The sequence below is a fragment of the Rosa chinensis genome, chromosome 4 (assembly GCF_002994745.2).
Source record: "Rosa chinensis cultivar Old Blush chromosome 4, RchiOBHm-V2, whole genome shotgun sequence".
NCBI classification, from domain to species: Eukaryota; Viridiplantae; Streptophyta; class Magnoliopsida; order Rosales; family Rosaceae; genus Rosa; species Rosa chinensis.
The window spans coordinates 44,367,128-44,384,855 of NC_037091.1; the positions used below are offsets into that span (position 1 = coordinate 44,367,128).

The 17,728-nt window shown below is 38.3% G+C and overlaps 2 protein-coding genes across 11 annotated transcripts in view; both read left to right on the forward strand.

The window, feature by feature from the left end:
* Nucleotides 1-2,825, forward strand: part of LOC112199148 (disease resistance protein RGA2) — a 54,304-nt gene extending 51,479 nt beyond the window's left edge. The window contains exon 8 of the mRNA XM_040517559.1: nt 1,927-2,825. The gene's annotated coding sequence lies outside the window, so the exon portion shown is untranslated. The remainder of the gene's footprint in view (nt 1-1,926) is intronic.
* Nucleotides 2,826-5,036: 2,211 nt separating this feature from the next.
* On the forward strand, nt 5,037-12,573 carry LOC112195813 (putative disease resistance protein RGA3). Of its 10 annotated transcripts, XM_040517549.1 has the most exons (9): nt 5,037-6,316; nt 6,424-8,358; nt 8,500-9,430; nt 9,518-9,610; nt 9,693-9,810; nt 10,330-10,440; nt 11,138-11,290; nt 11,458-11,516; nt 12,000-12,573. In XM_040517549.1, the coding sequence occupies exons 1-4, from the start codon at nt 5,153-5,155 to the stop codon at nt 9,538-9,540; spliced, it is 4,053 nt and encodes a 1,350-aa protein (XP_040373483.1). In that variant the 5' UTR covers nt 5,037-5,152; the 3' UTR covers nt 9,541-9,610; nt 9,693-9,810; nt 10,330-10,440; nt 11,138-11,290; nt 11,458-11,516; nt 12,000-12,573. The 10 variants fall into 10 exon arrangements, with proteins under 10 accessions (XP_040373483.1, XP_040373478.1, XP_040373482.1 ...); XM_040517544.1 differs by having other exon boundaries at nt 6,424-9,430; nt 9,690-9,810; XM_040517548.1 differs by having other exon boundaries at nt 6,424-9,430; nt 9,690-9,775.
* Nucleotides 12,574-17,728: the final 5,155 nt, after the last annotated feature.

Sequence of the window (17,728 nt, forward strand, 5' to 3'; positions counted from 1 at the left end):
AAAGTTATTTTGGCTGATAGCTATTTCAAGAACTAATCCATGAGTTTGTAGGGTAAGTTTGATAATCACACTGCTCATGGTTTTCCTATTCCATAAACTTAGTCTACTGTATGGTATATGCTTGTCCACATATTTCTTTTAGATTAGCAAGTAAACATATTTTGCCTGATTTTTAAAGTTCTTGGGTTTCGATAGCTAATTTCAGATGATATAAACATGATTAAATAGTATGTAATTGTTTGTATGTTCCCTTATTGCTTGCTGTGATACAGTAGTCTAAGTATTTTGGTTTTAGTGCTAATTCTTTCTAGGGTTTTGTTACTGCTATTCAATGTTCTGTAGCTGATTTATATTGATGGAGTTGAATTTACATTGAGACAACCGTTCTGATAGAATGTACAGGCTGGTTCTAGGTAAACTGTACAACATAAAAAGGTAGAATCAAAATAAGTCACCATATTTTGTTCACTCACATGGGTATATTCCAAATCATGGTTATGTGATGAAACCCAAGAACAAATTTCATAATAAGTGGCAATAAAGAGTTGTTGGTCTAGCGGTGAGGACCTTGGTTTGCTCCCAAGTGGTCTGGGGTTTGACCCTCTCCCAAGGTACCCACCTAGCAATTGCTAGAGTTTCCAGTTCCCCAAATGTTGTGGGGTCAGGCGGGGGACCTAGGGATTAGTCGGGTCAAAGACTCGGATACCCTAGTCTCAAAAAAAAAAAATAAAAAAAAAAAGTGGCAATATCTTCTTTTCAGTTCTCTAGGCTTGTTTCCGACTTATAGGTTTAGGATGAAAATCTGTTTTACAAGTGGAAACACATGCACTGAATACTATTTAATGTTCCTGTGAATGTTCGGCAATTGAATGCAGAAACAATTCAATGTCGGAAACATTAACAAGTAAACTGGTCTTTAATTCAATGTTTGCACTGATCAGTGCATGAAAGGTAGCTTGGAGAAATTCTGGGTATTATAATTTCCTGTGAGTTGCCTTACTGAAATTGTATTTATGCCAGTAGCCATCTCATTCATTTGTAGTGGCTTTTGACACACTTGTGATCTTTGGAACAATGACAAAAGTTTACCGGCGAAAGAAAAAGGTCCGTGCCAGGAACACAGTGCTTGGCTGTAACTTACATGCTCCGAAATTTGAATGATTACAGTATTATAGTAGCATTTCATGGATTCTAGTTCAATTCATCTTCAATTATTTGCCTCATTTCATCTTTTGTTACTTAATATTAGTAGAGATACCAATTAGTTCAATTCATATCCAATAATTTGTCTTATTTCATCTTTTTCTTAATGCTTATACAGATACCTACTCCCTTGTGTGGTTGCTTCCCTAATTCCAATTGTTGGTGGGGGTGGGACTGGCATCGGTCTCATATATATCTTTAATGCTCACAGAAAAAATAGACAAGAAACCACAGCATATAGAATTGATAGATGAATGAAGGTAAGATTTGATATATTATTGTATTGCTTTGTATGTGAATACAGATTCTGGAGGGCTATGGCTTTTTTTCTTCTGCACTGGAGTGCTCCTACTTGAACTGCATCATCACATCCCCAATAGAGGAGTTGGAATTTTACTTCACATGTAATTCTCATAAGCATTAAGTCATTAACTGTATTCAAATTCTCTCTTACCTCATTCCATAGTAAATTGCATTGGTAGTTTGATGTGACGTCACTTGCAAGGTCTTGCATGCCAATTCAACAATTTTGGTATCATAATGCAAAGAGCTGATAGTATTGCAATTACTTAAACAATGATGCGGCTACTTTTTATTTAATTTTTTATTTATTGTAAACTGATGTTTCTGCACATTGTGAAAGTGCATGACATGAATGACTTTAAAATATAGTCAATGCGCCTATTGCAGCCTATTCTAATTTGTTCCAGTTTTTTGGCGCAGTTGATTCTGAGAAGAACAAGAGAGCCTGGGAGCAGTTATTAGAATTGAGATGGGTGCTTTTGCAACACCAGTTATATGGTCTTTTTCCTTTGACAACAGAGTTTGATCACTAAAGCAGATATTCGATTGGCCCTTGAAGTTGGAATTCTACCCCTTGAAGTAGAGCCTGATAGTATGAAGGCTGGTAGCTTGGTAACCTCTAATGACTTGTGTTGGGAGAAGATATGGGTAATTGTGGACGATATTAAATGCTATTGAACTGTGGTGCACCGTGCACCCAAGGTCTGCTTCCAACCGAGGGAATGCAGCAAAGTATTTCAAGGCATGTATTGATTTCTTTTGTATTGAAATTGGGTGGAAAGTATTTCAACAAAGTTTGAGTTGCTTTAAATTCTACCGTTAGATGTAGATCTAAGAGTGGTTGAGCATAATTTCTTTGCTCATTTACTGATTAGGGCAACACCACTGCTGAGTAGGGGAACACCACTGCTTTACTGCTTTAGGGTTTATGGTCTTCCTCAAGATCTATTGAGCAAATGCATGTTAGATCACAGGAGCGAGCAGAGAAGAGAAGGTGGCTAGCTGTATGGCGACTTTGGGGAGAATTTGGAGTGATTATATACAAAGGCCCTCAAGTTCTAGAGCTTCCTAGAGGAACAAGGTGGCTAGCCTTACTCCTTGCTAAAATCCCCTTTTACTCCTTGCTAAATTTCATCAAATACTCTACTTCAACGATAAAAATTTAAATATTAGTTAAATTTGTTATAACCTTTAGCTTCAGATTGTCTATCGGTTGTAACAACTATCAAGTTCCCTTACCTTTTGCAATGGCATTGCCTGATTCTTCAGAAGATATATCTGATCGCTTGTATTGTATGGTCAGGACCTTTAGCTTCTCAATTCGTGTGCTTGTATTAATTTGTATGAGAAGGGATTTCAAGATATGAAACTAGTGCTGAATCTTTTAAAAGTAAAGCCTCCGTTGGGGAGGCCAGTCCATGTTTTCTTTTCTACTATCTCTGTTACTTTGTTAGAGCTTTCCTCTAGATATTTGTTTAATAGTCCTCTTGAATTGTTGGTTTACTGTGGAATTAATGTCTTAGCAGCTCACATTAGTTGAATCATTGGTTCTACTCTTCTGAGCCAAGGTTGTAGTTGAACTTGGGAAGCAGGCCGCAACTTTATCCGGATTGTATCACGGATAAGATTTCTCTTTTATATGTTCAAGTAATAATTGCTAGGATGCTATTTACACTCTCAAAATGTTTATCCACACCAACCAACAAAATCTTATACTCAGTGACTTGACATAACATCCTTCACCAAAATAGTCTTAAATCATGGTAGTGCGGTGATGAATCATTTTAATCATTCAAATATATATTTCTCTTATGGAATCACAAATTGAAAGCTATGTGAAATTATTTCCCAGAGTCAAAATGAATGGACCACGACTGACAATGACGAAAACAAAGCAGCTGTGAATTCGGCTGATTGAGGAGACTCATCAAGACTTTATGGAATGGTTCTTGAACCATGTCGAGTGAGTGAATGGTACATCATTGAAGAACTGTTTTATTGTCAAATTGTCATTTGGAAGATGATGGTAGTTTGGAGTGTGGATTTACCAACTGCTCTTGCATGCTAAAGTACCACATCTATTCACCTCCATTTTTGTTATTGATAGAAATATAGCTTCAATAAAAATATGCATTAATTTATTATAATCAGTAACTCAAAATCTGCACTGCTCTATCAATTCAGTAATCCAATGATATTTAGAAGGTTCCTGCCTTCCTTTCCAAGCTACTAGGGGCGGCTCTTTAGACTACTTTTAATTCTTAATTAAGGACACCAGAAATTTTGGATATATCTATATTTTAAATATGAACCTGCTCAGGAAATCCCCTTCAAGCTACTATCAACATGTGCCATCCAATTTCTTGATGATACTCATGCTAGGTGCTTGACTAGTCTCCTAGATTGTTAAGTAGTGATAAATTTCTTGTCTATAAGAATGTGGGTCTGTGGGAATTTGACAATAAAAAGAATGTGGGTATGTGGGAAAAAAAGAATCCTCCCAAAAAAAAGAATGTGGGTCTGTGGGAATTTGACAATAAAACAGCTCTCATCCTTTGAGACACAATCCATTTGAGGCATAATCCTTTTTAAGAAGAATCCTCCCAAGGTGGATGGAACGAGGCAGAATGGGTCAGCAGGTTATTAGATCATTTGAGTCCAAAGCAAGCGGAAACACTTTCCCACGTTGCCCAAAGAGTGGCGTCATGAGTCCATTCATGCTTGACTTGCAGACAAGCACAACACTACAAGCACTGGTCGGGATATTCGCTCAAGCTAGCATATAAATACTTGGTGGAGTAAATATTCGTGGTAAGCAATCAATGTCCCCATCTACAGCCACTTCAACTCAAACCATTACGGACTTAGTAATCAGAGTGTCTTTTGCAGGTACTCACTCCATTTTCAAGCCCGACTTGCCAGACGCAAAATCAAACATCATAAGTTGCTGATCAATTTCTCAACCGCAAACATTTCATTCTTTCTCTAGTCAGAAGAATTGGGTAAGGAAATCTATTACATAATTTTTTTGCACCAACATTTGGCGTTGTCTGTGGGAATCTCATTTTCCTAAAAAACTAACATGGTGGGGGTGGAAGGTCTCAATCTAGATTCACCTGACAAGACTGGATCGGGTGGATGGCAAAACGATTAGAATGCAAACATTTTAAAAAAGATGAAGAAGATGGAGGAGGAACTCGGTCAGTTGCGAAAAAAACTGGAGCTCCGAAAAGCCCATAAACAGAAGCGGAAGGAAAGTGAAGATCCGCACCGACCAAGAGAGTCAAAGATGAGAGCTGGATGTCTCAAATAGAGAAAATACTGAGAATCTTGTCCTCAAGAATTGACCACGTTACTTGGTAAGCAATTTTAGTACACAATTTGGAGATTTATAGATTTATTCTATTTCTATTTTTTTTTTCAGTACCATTTTTTATTGCAAATACTCAAATAAACGGAAAAGATTAATGGAGGTGGATGTTGATGTGTCACGCGTTATTCAACAACAACAAGTCAAGTCAAGGACTCTTGTCATCAAAAAAGTCGCCGACTCTCGGCCTCTGTGCTATTGTTCACCATTGTGAATCTCAAATTGAGATTGAGATTCAGAGTGAGAGAGACTCTTGCTTCTAAAGACCACGGAAAGATGCCTGTACTCTCTGTCCTTACTCCCGTTGCCGGAGGAGTAGTGAGCAAGGTGGCTTTACTTGCTACTGATCAGTTGAGACTCGATATCATCTGGGGGTTTCGCAAAGAGATAAAAAAGCTCAAAGAAACCTCAACTCTGATTGGAAATATAATCCATGATGCCGCTGATGATGAAGCTGAAGATCTGAAACCGCTGGCAAGGGCCGAGTGGATGAAGAGGCTTATAAGCGTAGCTTATAATGCAGAAGATATTCTGGATGAAGTACAATATGAAGTTCATCGCATCGTTATAAAGGAGACAAGCCTCGATAAGAAGATACTCGGCTTCTTCTGCAACAATCCTCTTGTATTTCGTCTCAAGATGGCCCGCAAGATTTACGAAATCAACATATCCTTGGAGGATCTCAACAACCAAGCAGCTGGCGTGGGACTCGTCAGATCAAATGGAGGGGCAGCAGCCAATCAAGGTTTGCAGGACAGGGAAACAACCTCATTCTTTGAGAAAAATGAATTCACCTTCAAAGATGCAGTCACTGTTGGAAGGGATCAGGTTGTGACAGATATAATTGCAACCTTGACCAACTCCAACAATCAAGAAAATATTCTTTCGGTGATGGCCATTGTGGGATTGGGAGGCTTAGGTAAAACAACTTTGGCTCGCTTAATTACCAAGAAACTGAAAGAAGGTGAATTGGAAAAGCACTTTGATACAACGCTCTGGGTGTACGTATCTAATACTTTTGATGTCAATTCAATTTTACATCGAATGGTGCAATCATGTGGCGTGACAGGAATAGACTCTTCAAATCGGCAAGCATTGATGGAAAGCCTCCGGCAGAAGTTGGAACAGAAAAAGTATTTTCTTGTATTTGATGACGTCTGGAATGAGGATGCTAATAAGTGGAATGATTTAAAGAGTTGTTTGTTGCAACTAAACTCTGCCAAAGGAAGCTCTGTGATTGTCACCACACGTAGATCCAATGTTGCATCAATCATGGAAACACTTCCTAGGTGGAATTTAGAAACTTTATCGGATGATGAATGTTGGTCCATATTGAAGGATAGAGCACTTGCAGATCCTAATGCTTCCATAGCTTCAGAACTAGAGGAAATCGGAAGGGACATTGCCAAAAAGTGTGATGGTCTTCCATTGGCGGCAAAGGTACGGTATCTTCAATCACCTAGCTTATTGATTATTTAATGTGTAGAAGAACTATTTGATATGTATAGAGTAAGTTATGCTAAAATTTGTAACTCAAATAACTATAGGTTCTGGGAAGCTTGATGCGTTCTAAGAACAGTACGAAGGATTGGTTGTCAGTTCTAGAAAGTCAAATATGGCATTTATCATCCGACAATGAGGATAGTAGGATCATGTCGGTTTTGAAGTTGAGTTTTGACAATTTGAAATCACCACTGAAACAATGTTTTGCATATTGCTCCATGTTCGAAAGAGGTTACTCAATTGAAAGAGATAAGTTGATCCAACTATGGATGGCTCAAGGTTTTCTCCATCCTTCTCATGATCACCGAAGCAAGCAAGAGATTGAAAACGAGGATATAGGCAATAAGTATTTCGAGACTCTACTGGAGAACTCCTTGTTTCAAGATGTTATAGAGCATAAGAATAAGGATGGTTTTATTATCACCTATTGCAAAATGCATGATCTTGTGCATGATCTTGCAAACGAAGTATCCAAGTTTGAGAGCTTGACACCAGACTTCAATCATGAGAAGGATGATCATGATATACTTATTCGACATGTTGCACGGATTCCTACTCCGACACTAGAAGAAATGTCAAAAATAAGTATTTCAAGATTGCGAACACTCTTTTTGAATAACTATGTCTCTAATACCATTTTCCAAAAGCTTACGACTTTACATGTCTTGAGTTTATCTAGTTATGAGATTAAGAAGTTGCCAAATTTACTTGGCAAGCTGAAGCACTTGAGGTATCTAAATCTTTCTGATACAGGAATTGAAGCACTTCCAAAATCTATTGGCAAGCTCTATAACCTCCAAACATTGAGATTACCGGAGTATTGTCTCAGAGAGTGTCCAAAGGAGATTCAAAATTTGATCAACCTGAGGCATTTTTACTTTGGTGAGGCACTGGAATTTGAGGCTGGGATTTTGGGGCGGTTAACTAATCTCCGAACATTGGCTTCCTTTAATGTGAGTAAGAAGAAGAGAGGTCTTGCAATTAAGGAGTTGGGTGGGTTGAACCAATTGAGAGGCCACTTAATTATTAATGGGCTAGAACATGTAAGGGATGGAGAAGAAGCAAATAAGGCTCGCTTAGTGGAGAAGAGTCACTTAAACTCACTGACTTTTAACTGCTTCTCCTGGACCATGCCAACTGATAACAATCAGACGGATGTACTAGATGGCTTGGAACCTCATGGTAACTTGCAAAGCTTGAAGATTTCCGGTTTCATGGGTGCTAGATTTCCGTCATGGATAACGAGTCTCCAAAATTTGAAGCACATTACGATAGATAATTGCTACAATTGTGAAGTAGTCCCAACACTCGGCCATCTACCTCATCTAAGATCTCTTGAGATTGAATGGATGAAAAAGCTGAAACGTCTGGGAGCTGAGTTTTATGGTTATAGTGATACTAGCACAACTTTATTTCCAGCTCTGAAAACACTATACATCATTGGGTGCGATGAGCTCATTGAATGGATGGAAGCACCGAGGATATCAGCTGAAGGAGAGGTCGTGAAGGTATTTCCTTGCCTCGAAGAGTTGCTGATAGTTGGTTGTGACAGCCTAGAGTCGATTTGGATCACACAGGGCATTGCATCTCTCCGTCAAATGAACATCTTCAGTTGTAAGGGATTATCAAGCCTAGAGGTTGGGCTCGATTACTGCACCTCTCTTCACGAGTTGGAGATACGTAAGTGCCCTAATCTGGTTTCAATTCCAATCGCACAGGGCATGCCGTCTCTCCGGAAATTGAGGATTGCTGGTTGTCAAAGATTATTAAGCCTACCGAGTGGACTCCAATTCTGCACCTCTCTTGAGTATCTGGATATAACTGATTGTGACAGCCTAGAGTTGATTCGGACCACACAGGGCATCGCATCTCTCCGTGAATTGATGATCAATAATTGTATGGGATTATCAAGCCTAGAGGTTGGGCTCGAATACTGCACCTCACTTCAGGAGTTGAGTATACTGGGTTGCCCTAATCTGGTTTCAATTCCAATCGCACAGGGCATGCCGTCTCTCCGGAAATTGAACATCTCTGGGTGTAGGGGATTATCAAGCCTAGAGGTTGGGCTCGATTACTGCACCTCTCTGCAGGAGTTGGAGATACATGATTTCCCTAATCTGGTTTCAATTCCAATCGCACAGGGCATGCCGTCTCTCCGGAAATTGAACATCTCTGGGTGTAGGGGATTATCAAGCCTAGAGGTTGGGCTCGATTACTGCACCTCTCTGCAGGAGTTGGAGATACATGATTTCCCTAATCTGGTTTCAATTCCAATCGCACAGGGCATGCCGTCTCTCCGGAAATTCAGCATCCAATGGTGTGGAAGATTATCAAGCTTAGGAAGTGGGCTCAACTACTGCACCTCTCTTCAGGAATTGGAGATAAGGGATTGTGATAATCTAACATCAATTCCAATCACACAGGGCATCACATCTCTCCGGAAATTGAATCTCTACAGGTGTGATGGATTGTCAAGCATAGGAAGCGGGCTCAACTACTGCACCTCTCTTCAGGAGTTGGAGATAAGGGATTGTCATAATCTGGTTTCAATTCCAATCACACAGGGCATCACATCTCTCCGGAAATTGAGGACTGATAGTTGTCAGAGATTATTAAGCCTACCGAGTGGGCTCCAATTCTGCACCTCTCTTCAGCATCTGGGTATTGGTCCGTTGTGGGAGGAGCTGGACGCCTTCCCTGATTTTCAGCTTCCACCTAATTCACAACTTGAATACCTAGTGTTGCAGGGGTGGCCTAAGCTCAAGTCTCTGCCCCAACAAATTCAGCACTTGACTTGTTTAAACTTTTTCTTCATACATAAATTTATGGGACTGGAGGCTCTTCCTGAGTGGTTGGGAAATCTTACATCTCTCGAGTCTCTGACAATCTCATGCTGTGAGAATCTCAAGTATCTGCCTACACAAAATGCTATGAAAAACCTCACCAAATTGAAGTACCTCTACATTGGCGGATGTCCCCTGCTCAAAGAAGGATGCACCAAGGAGACTGGCCCAGAATGGCCCAAGATTTCTCACATTCCAAAAGTTCTCTGTAATTTTTTGACCAAATTCTTTTTATTTTCTTTTTCCTACAAATTTCTTTCTTATTATGTCTCATTTTTCATCTTTCTTAACTCAGTTAGCGACTGGATGCCTGCCTGACAAAACTACAATGTATGGTCGTCCTTTTAAGAAGAAATGTATTATCAATTGTTCTCATTCAAGTTACAAGGTTAATCAATTCCCAATTGCCAGAGATTTAGCCAGATTTCCAATGCATTAACTAATTGTTAGCATAAATTATATCTCAGCAGGCTCTATCATATTTAATGGGAAGATCAGAAGATGCTGAGTGAGTGAGGATCCAGTCGCAATAGTTCAATCACCTTCATGCCATGTATGGGTTATTTGCTATGTTCCATTGAAGATGAGGTGACCATGATACCGGATAAATATACTTTAATCATTTCAAACGAATCATATTATAACTGCTTTCACATGGATGATATAGATACTATTAGAAATCAGTTTAGTATGTCATCATCTTATAATTTAACATTTTTTCCATGTGTTGGTTTGGATGCCATGTTCCTTTCTTTAAGGAAGACTTGCAATGAAATGAAAACATATCACTAACCTTTGATTAACAGTTAATCCTCGATTACAATTTGCAATTATCATTCCTTGCTGATTTAATATTAAGTAACTGTCTTTCTACAAATTTACAAAGTCTGGATTTCTATTAACTGCAGCCAGAGTTATCTTAAACCAGTGATGCAATGACTTGATAAAGAACTTTTCCCAGCATTGTTTTCTTCATTCGTTTATGGATCTTAATGAACTTGGCATTTATCGATGCAAGCCTACTAGGATGATTTCTTAATTACTTTCCTTACATTATATTCACAAGTTCTATTGTCATTGTAACCTTTTATACTTTCTTTGTGTCAGTTATAGTATCAGCTATATGAATGAGAAGTATCCACCTAAAGTGGAAGCTATGCAATCAAAATATGCACTGAGGACAGCCGACGTGAGTGGCTGACATCTTATATTCCAAAGGTAGAGTGTAATTTGGTGATTGCTCTTGTTTCTTCTATCACTTTCATCCAGTTATTTAACTTATCGGGTATCCTCATGTTATATGTGTCCTCTTATTTCTTTTCCTTTATAAGTACTAGTTTTGGTGATGGGGAAGTTCATTCTCTAGTATAACCAAAAGACATTGATAAGGATGAACATTATTGTTCTTATTTTGGGTTGAGGGAGTGATGTTCAATGGCAAGTGTTGTTAGTAAAGTATCAGCCAGACAACTTCAGACCCTCATTGATTTGCGGTTGTTAGACAATTGCGATCTCTCCAACAATGATGTGAAAAATTACTTAATGCTGAATCTAGCAGGGACCTCACCAATTACTGCATCTGGAAATTCTTGGTTTTCACCGTCTATGTGCAGTTATGCTAAGGGGTCCCAATTGTGAGATTTTTTGTATTCCGATAATCTGGATAGATGCCAAAGTTAGCATTCATATCCTAAATGCTCACATCTTTGTTTAAAATTCACTGTAAACTTTGGAGATTTCACCTCCAAAACTGTGAAGTACCCACAGATTCTTTGCCTTATGACTATTCAGTGTAGAAAGTGTGTGATTGCTTTGTTGTGGAAAACTTGTTTGAAGCGTTATTAAAAAGAAGTGAACTTATATATCCTTCTCTCTTTCTTTTCCTCAGCACTGATGAATCATCCTTTGAAATCAGGTCTGCGTTGAAGCTATGAGAGACCTCCATAAACTAGCGCAGATTCATGGGGTTCAAGTTCTAAAGGAAACAAGTGCCTTGAGTGTTTGAAATTTCAGTTGTGCTCGATGATTTCCATTCACGTTCTAAGTTAAACCAGTTCCTAAAATCATTGTAAGCTTTTCAAACCCCTACCTCTTCTTCCTCCCGGTGTTCCTCTTTAATTTGATTCACCAGTTTTCAAATGCATTGTACTCTGCTCTATAGGCTACTTACTTACTACAGTTTTTCCTGGGGCTGGCTTTATAGTTGTTTTGGCATAATTTGTAATTTCTCACCAGGCCGCAATATCTTGCTCAAATGGAACGACTTAACTGGATCTGGTGAGAACTAAATTCAGGTACTTCAGTTCTCCATCTTATGTATGTATTCATTTCATTGAATGCTATGCTTTTTCATGTTCTGTTTTATTCCTTTATCTTCCTTCTTTTGATGGGTTTTTCTTTTTCTTATCTTTCTTTTAAGTCAAGTGTTTCATACTTTCAAGTATCAAGCACCTTGTATACTAAAACTTGGCAAAATAGAATGTAACACCAGTTATCTTTTATTAATTTCAACTATTCTCTGTATTGTCAATCTCTGCAATCATCTGCTTTCAAGCAGCACTTTGTGGTACAATACTGATTCACCTTGACATAATAATACCATTCCTTTATTTAAGGTGAAATCCTGGATAAGTTTTTCCTTTGCAAACTGTTTCTTTTGTGTTGACTATGCTTTCTTCTATGTTCATTTGGATTTGTTCTAGTAGGTTTGGAAAATTACATTGGTGTTTTTTTTTTTTTTATAATGTGCACTCTGACTCCTCTCCTCTCTTATTCAGATTGTCCCAAGGATCAAGGAATTGGAGCACCCAAATTCGTGATCTCAGGTTGCTGCTGTTTATTTGGCTCTTGCAAAGGCTGGTAACTTTGGCCTATATTGAAAACAAACTCCATCTGCATCTTGGATAAGCCATTTAGTCAATCATGCAAACAAGCCTTCTATTATCTGCGAGCTGTATGAAGAACCTCCTGTTACAGATTTCGCATTTTTGTGCTCTCGTGGTGTTTCTATGAAAGCTTAACTAACGGAGCAACAAATGAGTTCTGGAGGAACCGGACAATTGGGTACCGTGGGCTTGTTTATGAGTTACTCGTATATGTTGTGGAGCTTATTGTGAGCTTCTCGGCAGTTCTTTTACTTTCCAGTATCAAGGCATATTTTTGGAGATTTGAGCAATTATCTGTGGCTTGATTTTCATGGAGAACTGGGAGATCAAATGTTTGTGAGCTTTTGTTGTAATTGGGGTTCTCTGTTGAGAAGGGTTTGGAGAAAATATGAGATTATTTGAGAAAGAACATGTTAGTGTATTATTGCTGTGGAAGTAGCCCAAATTGGGGTGAGCCACATGAAAATTTTGCCCTTTGTTGATTGTGTTGTTCTTTATGATTCTAAATTTCTCTCTCAATAAAATGGGTGGAGATCTTGCGCTTGGAATACGAATTGGCGAAATTCCAAGCATGTAATAAAGGGATCGAAGTGTACAACTAATCAAAACTTCAAAAGACCTCTCCGTTACATCATCCTCCTCTAGAACGCGCCCCACGCACTTGAATACAGATGATCACTTCTCTTTCGTATGGCGGCGCGTCCTCATGATGCGGTCGTTGGACGGGATTACCTCACTTACGACGGCGAGAGATATGGCTTTAGGGAGTAGTTTGGTGGAGGAGATCTGTTTGGTCTATTCTCGGTGACCGGGCTGCTGGTTCGCCTTGCTGCTCCGAGTTTTTGGGTGAGTGTTGGTCCCGTGGCGCGCGCATACACAGAGACACACAATTGAAGCACAATTGAAGTTTGATACATTTTAAGTTTCAATTTCTTTTCTAAAATTTGTGGGTGCCCCACTCGAGATTAATTTCTGGCTCTGCCACTGATAACTGATCAAGTGAAATAATTCTGAATGTGGTTCTATTTATCATCAATTTTGCTTGCCTCAACCATTTTGAGTTTGTACATTGTATTTAATATGAGTAATTATAAATACACATCCTTTTTTCTTAATACACACCCGTCAACATATTTTTGTCATTTTTGCTCCAATTTTTTCTTTTTTACCCTTCCCTTTCCTCTGTCTTTATACCCAACTGCAATCCCTTACCTTTCTTCCGATTTATACAATAATTACAATAACAACCTATACTCTTCCTCTCTTTTTTCTCTTCCATCCCAGCCTATTTTCTATTTTTCTTTGATTAATGATTGATTATTGAATTTCTTCCAATTCAATACTATTATTTTGGTCCTGTGAATATAAGTTCTTCCAATGCTCAAGTTCCTAGTGCATGCCTTTTGTTTATTTGCCACTATTCCAAATGAAATGATGACCGAGCATTTTATGTTCTTGTATGTACTGTAATATAAAGAGTTTTGAAGGTTTGAGCTTGATCAATAAGACAACAACATCTACAACTCTTCAAGATAGATACTGCTGCGTAGAGGAAACTAAAAATCGTTTGGGTTTCTATTAGATGCTAATAGTTTGGTTTTTAAATCTCTTCTTTGCCAATGAATTTTGGCAGGATTGCTTGTTGGTGGACTCGTTGTGTTCTTCTGGTGAACCCAGATTTTTTTTTTTCTGTATTAGTTGAGAAAAGGGTAAATTTGAGATTTAAATTGTTCAAAAAACGGGGGTGTGTATTAAACAAATTGGGATGTGTATATAAAAATTCTCATTTAATAATCCTGCATGATTTTTTTTTTGTTTTATCTTTTTTTTTATCCGAATTGTTCTAGAGCTATGCACTAAGATGATATCTTGGTAATTTGGAATGGTGCGGCTATTGCCACCCTATTTATTTCTTTGTTCACCCTACTTGCTCATTACGCCCTACATTTTAATTTCAATTATTAAATTTTCTTATCTAACCCATTTCTCTTTCCAGAAATATCCTTACATGATATATTCAATTAAAAAAGAAATGTTTTTTAACAAAAATCTCTCATTTACTTTATATAAAAAAATTTAAATAAAATATATTAAAGTTTCCTAATAAAATCATAATTTGATTTACTTCCATTTTTTTAATTTTTACATTTAGTTTTAATGTTCGTATATTTTAATCTATATCAAAAAAATTAGTAAGTTAACAACTATGAGCAAATGAAAAAAGAGATTGCCTTTTTTTCTTCGTGTTTTAAATTTTTACTTTCGGTGTTCATAAAGGATATTCAAAGATTTTGATGAAGTTAACAATAATGGTTTTGTGAATTGAATAATGAATTAACGATAAAGATGCACCAAAAAGACAGAAAAATAGTAATAAATTCAAATTTGGGTGGAGAAGATGAAACTAATGTTATTCGATGAGAAATTAAGTAGTTTTGTATTTAATTAATTAATTATGTATTTAGTTAATTATGTATTTAGTTTTCCTTACAGATTAATTTGGATTTAGAAAATTAGTGTACTTATTTGAAATTTTACATTTGGGTAATATAGTCTTTCTTTCTTTTTTGGTCTAATAAATTCATTCATTAGATGAAACCCATATTACAAAGGTAATACAGAAAAGTAGGAGTCCTAGGCCCGAAGACCCAATAGACAACCCATAACCTAAACTAGAACTAACTGACAAGCCGAGGCCCAAAAGCCCAAAATACCAGAAAACCTAGATCTAAAACCAAAGTCTTCGCTGCAACACAGGCTGGCCGCCGTGAGTACCACCATGGCCAGATGAGCTCCGACAGAAGCTTGACTTCCAGAGGCCAAATAACTCTCCACCATCATTCTCCACACTGAAATTGCATGCACAGGAAGAAACAAGAAAAACAGAGAACTTAGTAAAGGTAGTCGTGGAGGTGGAGACCACCATGCATCACAACACCACTGGTCCGGCGATGTCCACACACTGCGGTGGCTTGCCGGTACTGCTGCAATCATCAGGTGTGAAGTTAAGTGAACAGATCCCTGTCGAGACTCCAAGGGTTGGAAGTGAAGATGGGGTTGTGGAAAAAGAGAAAAGTCGGATGAAGATGAGAGGGTGAGGTGTCTGAGATGGAGGAGGATGGGAGGTTTGAGAATAGATCTGGAAATCTGATGAGAAATTGGGCAAGCACAAGGAGAGATAAAATGGAAAAGAGACATGAAAAGATTAAAAACTGAGACCAAAGCTCAGAAAACCTCACCACAAAAGGGTGGAGACGCACCACTGAGGGCGGAGAGACTGGAGGGGCGTTGCCGACTCTCAAAACGGCAGAGAGAGTGAGCTGAGAGAGAGAGAGACCACCCCCAACTCTCAAGCTGTCAATCTAGATACAGAGGGATCAAGATCTGGGCAAGAGAGAAGGGGGAGGGGTGATGGTGTTTTTAGATCTGTTTTCTCTCTCTAGATTTTAGAGAGAGAGGCTCTAAAGCACTTTTAATTCACATATTTGTAGGATGAACAAAGAAAATGATAGGGTGGCAATAGCCGCACCCATGAGAATAGACATTTAACATACCTCTATTACCCCCCAATAGACATTTAACAGACCTCTATTGCCCCCCAATAGACATGTATTGCCCCTCAATAAAACTTTTTTCCCCTGTTTTCATTCCATCTTGACCTTTTGCCCCCATTTTACCCAAAAAAAATAAATAACTAAATAAAAGAAATTGATTTGGGCACCGAACCGAGAAAGCCGATTCCCAACTCCCAAATTGCAGTACCCAGTACTACTCTGCCTCTGGTACTCTCATCTATAGTTCTCTCTTTCTTTCTAGTAGCTTTACTTCCAAAAACCACCACACTTCATCATCAACCTGAGTCCCATCCCTCATCAAACCACTAGCTTTCGAAGACTATAACAATCCAAAGAAGAATATTAACCTCAGAAACCAACAATGCGAAGCTATATTAACAAACCAGCTAAAGCGACTTCCTTCAAACCTTCCCTACTGCCCAATCCCTTCGAAACAACGTCTTCACCGGAGATGATGGTAACGGAATTCCCCAAACCATGATGAGCTACTTGACGAGGATTTTAGGTATTATCTCATGCCAGAAAAGTTCGCCAATGAGGAAGATAACACCGGCGATTGTAATCACTGAAAATTAGGCCCTTTCCGCCGGCGACCATGGTAGCGCTGGGCAACTACTCGAAAATCCTTCGGGGCTAAAACGACCAGTGCCGGAACGATAACAGCGACGACGGCGAGGCTGTGGAGGCGCGGAATCAGCGATCAATCAAACGACGACAAGAACGTTTGAGTGGCTGGAGCTCCGATCAGAGCTTCTTCGTCGTCTTCAGGCTTGGACTGCATCTCCGGCACGGCGATCACAGAGGGAGAGAGAAACCATAGGTGGAGATCAGGGGGAGAGAGAGAGGAGAGAGAGGGATTGCTGGCAACGTGGAGAGAGAGAGAGAGGACAGAGGACAGAGTGGCGTTGTGTAGTTTTTTAATTATGATAAGGGCAAAGTTGTCATTTCTCTTTAAATTGAGTTAGTGGGAATAAAAATCTATTGCTGGAGTAAGTGAGATAATTTTGACTCATTTTGAAGCTTTTGGTCAAGGACCCCTAAACAGTAATCGTGCACTCAAACTCTCTTAAGGAAAGCTCAAATCTTTAAAGGGATAGAAGTAGGAAGGGATCCAGATGAGCCTTTAGCTTGACACAAATGAACACCGCACAAAATGGATTCTTCTTAATTATAATCCATTTTCTGCAAGCTACAACCAACGAATTTGTCAAAAATCACAAAGAATATGCTAATTTGAAAGCATGGATATTATTCAAGGCTTAATTTATAAGTTAATTAATATATTATACAAGAGTTTTGAACTGACATGACTTGCATTTTGATTAATCAATTAAGTAATATAATTAGCAATGACAAGTTTATTAATGTATTATAAAAGAGTTTTGAACTGACAGAACTCAGACTTTGAATAATCAAATAAGTAACATAATTAGCAATGGACAAGTGGGTTAATTTGATAATATAATGAAATCCAATCGTGATCATTCATATCTGTTCTTACTTCTTATGCAGATGCTAAGTTGGCAAAATGGAATTTCATCCCAACTTGATCCTATTAGGAGAAAGACCAGGAGGACATAATTGATTAACACCAACTCAGGGCACAAGTCAAAGTCTTCCAAGGAATAACTGGACAGAAGTCAATGTCACCAAGCTACAATACATGGTACACCAGTTGATTTTCTGAGGACAAAAACCATCTACATTGTTTTTTTCATATAAAGTGAAAAGCAGGATATAGTGGGAGATAACATTATGAACAACGAAGCAAAAGATTTTTCACTTTTGGTTAGAAATAGATGTAGGCTGATTCATCAAGAAACTTCTTAGTAGAAGCAAGAGAAGCAAGACAGAAGAATCAAAATCATTTCCAAACAAAATACATAAAAAACCTAAAACGAAGTAGGCCAAAAACAAAAGCAATATGACGTTTACTCTTTCTTTCCTCCTCATTACCTAACAAAAAACGTGCTCCCCAAGCTACTTTTCCTCCTAGTTTATAAGGCCTATTCCCAATCATTTTCTGCACTGTCAAAAACACCAAAA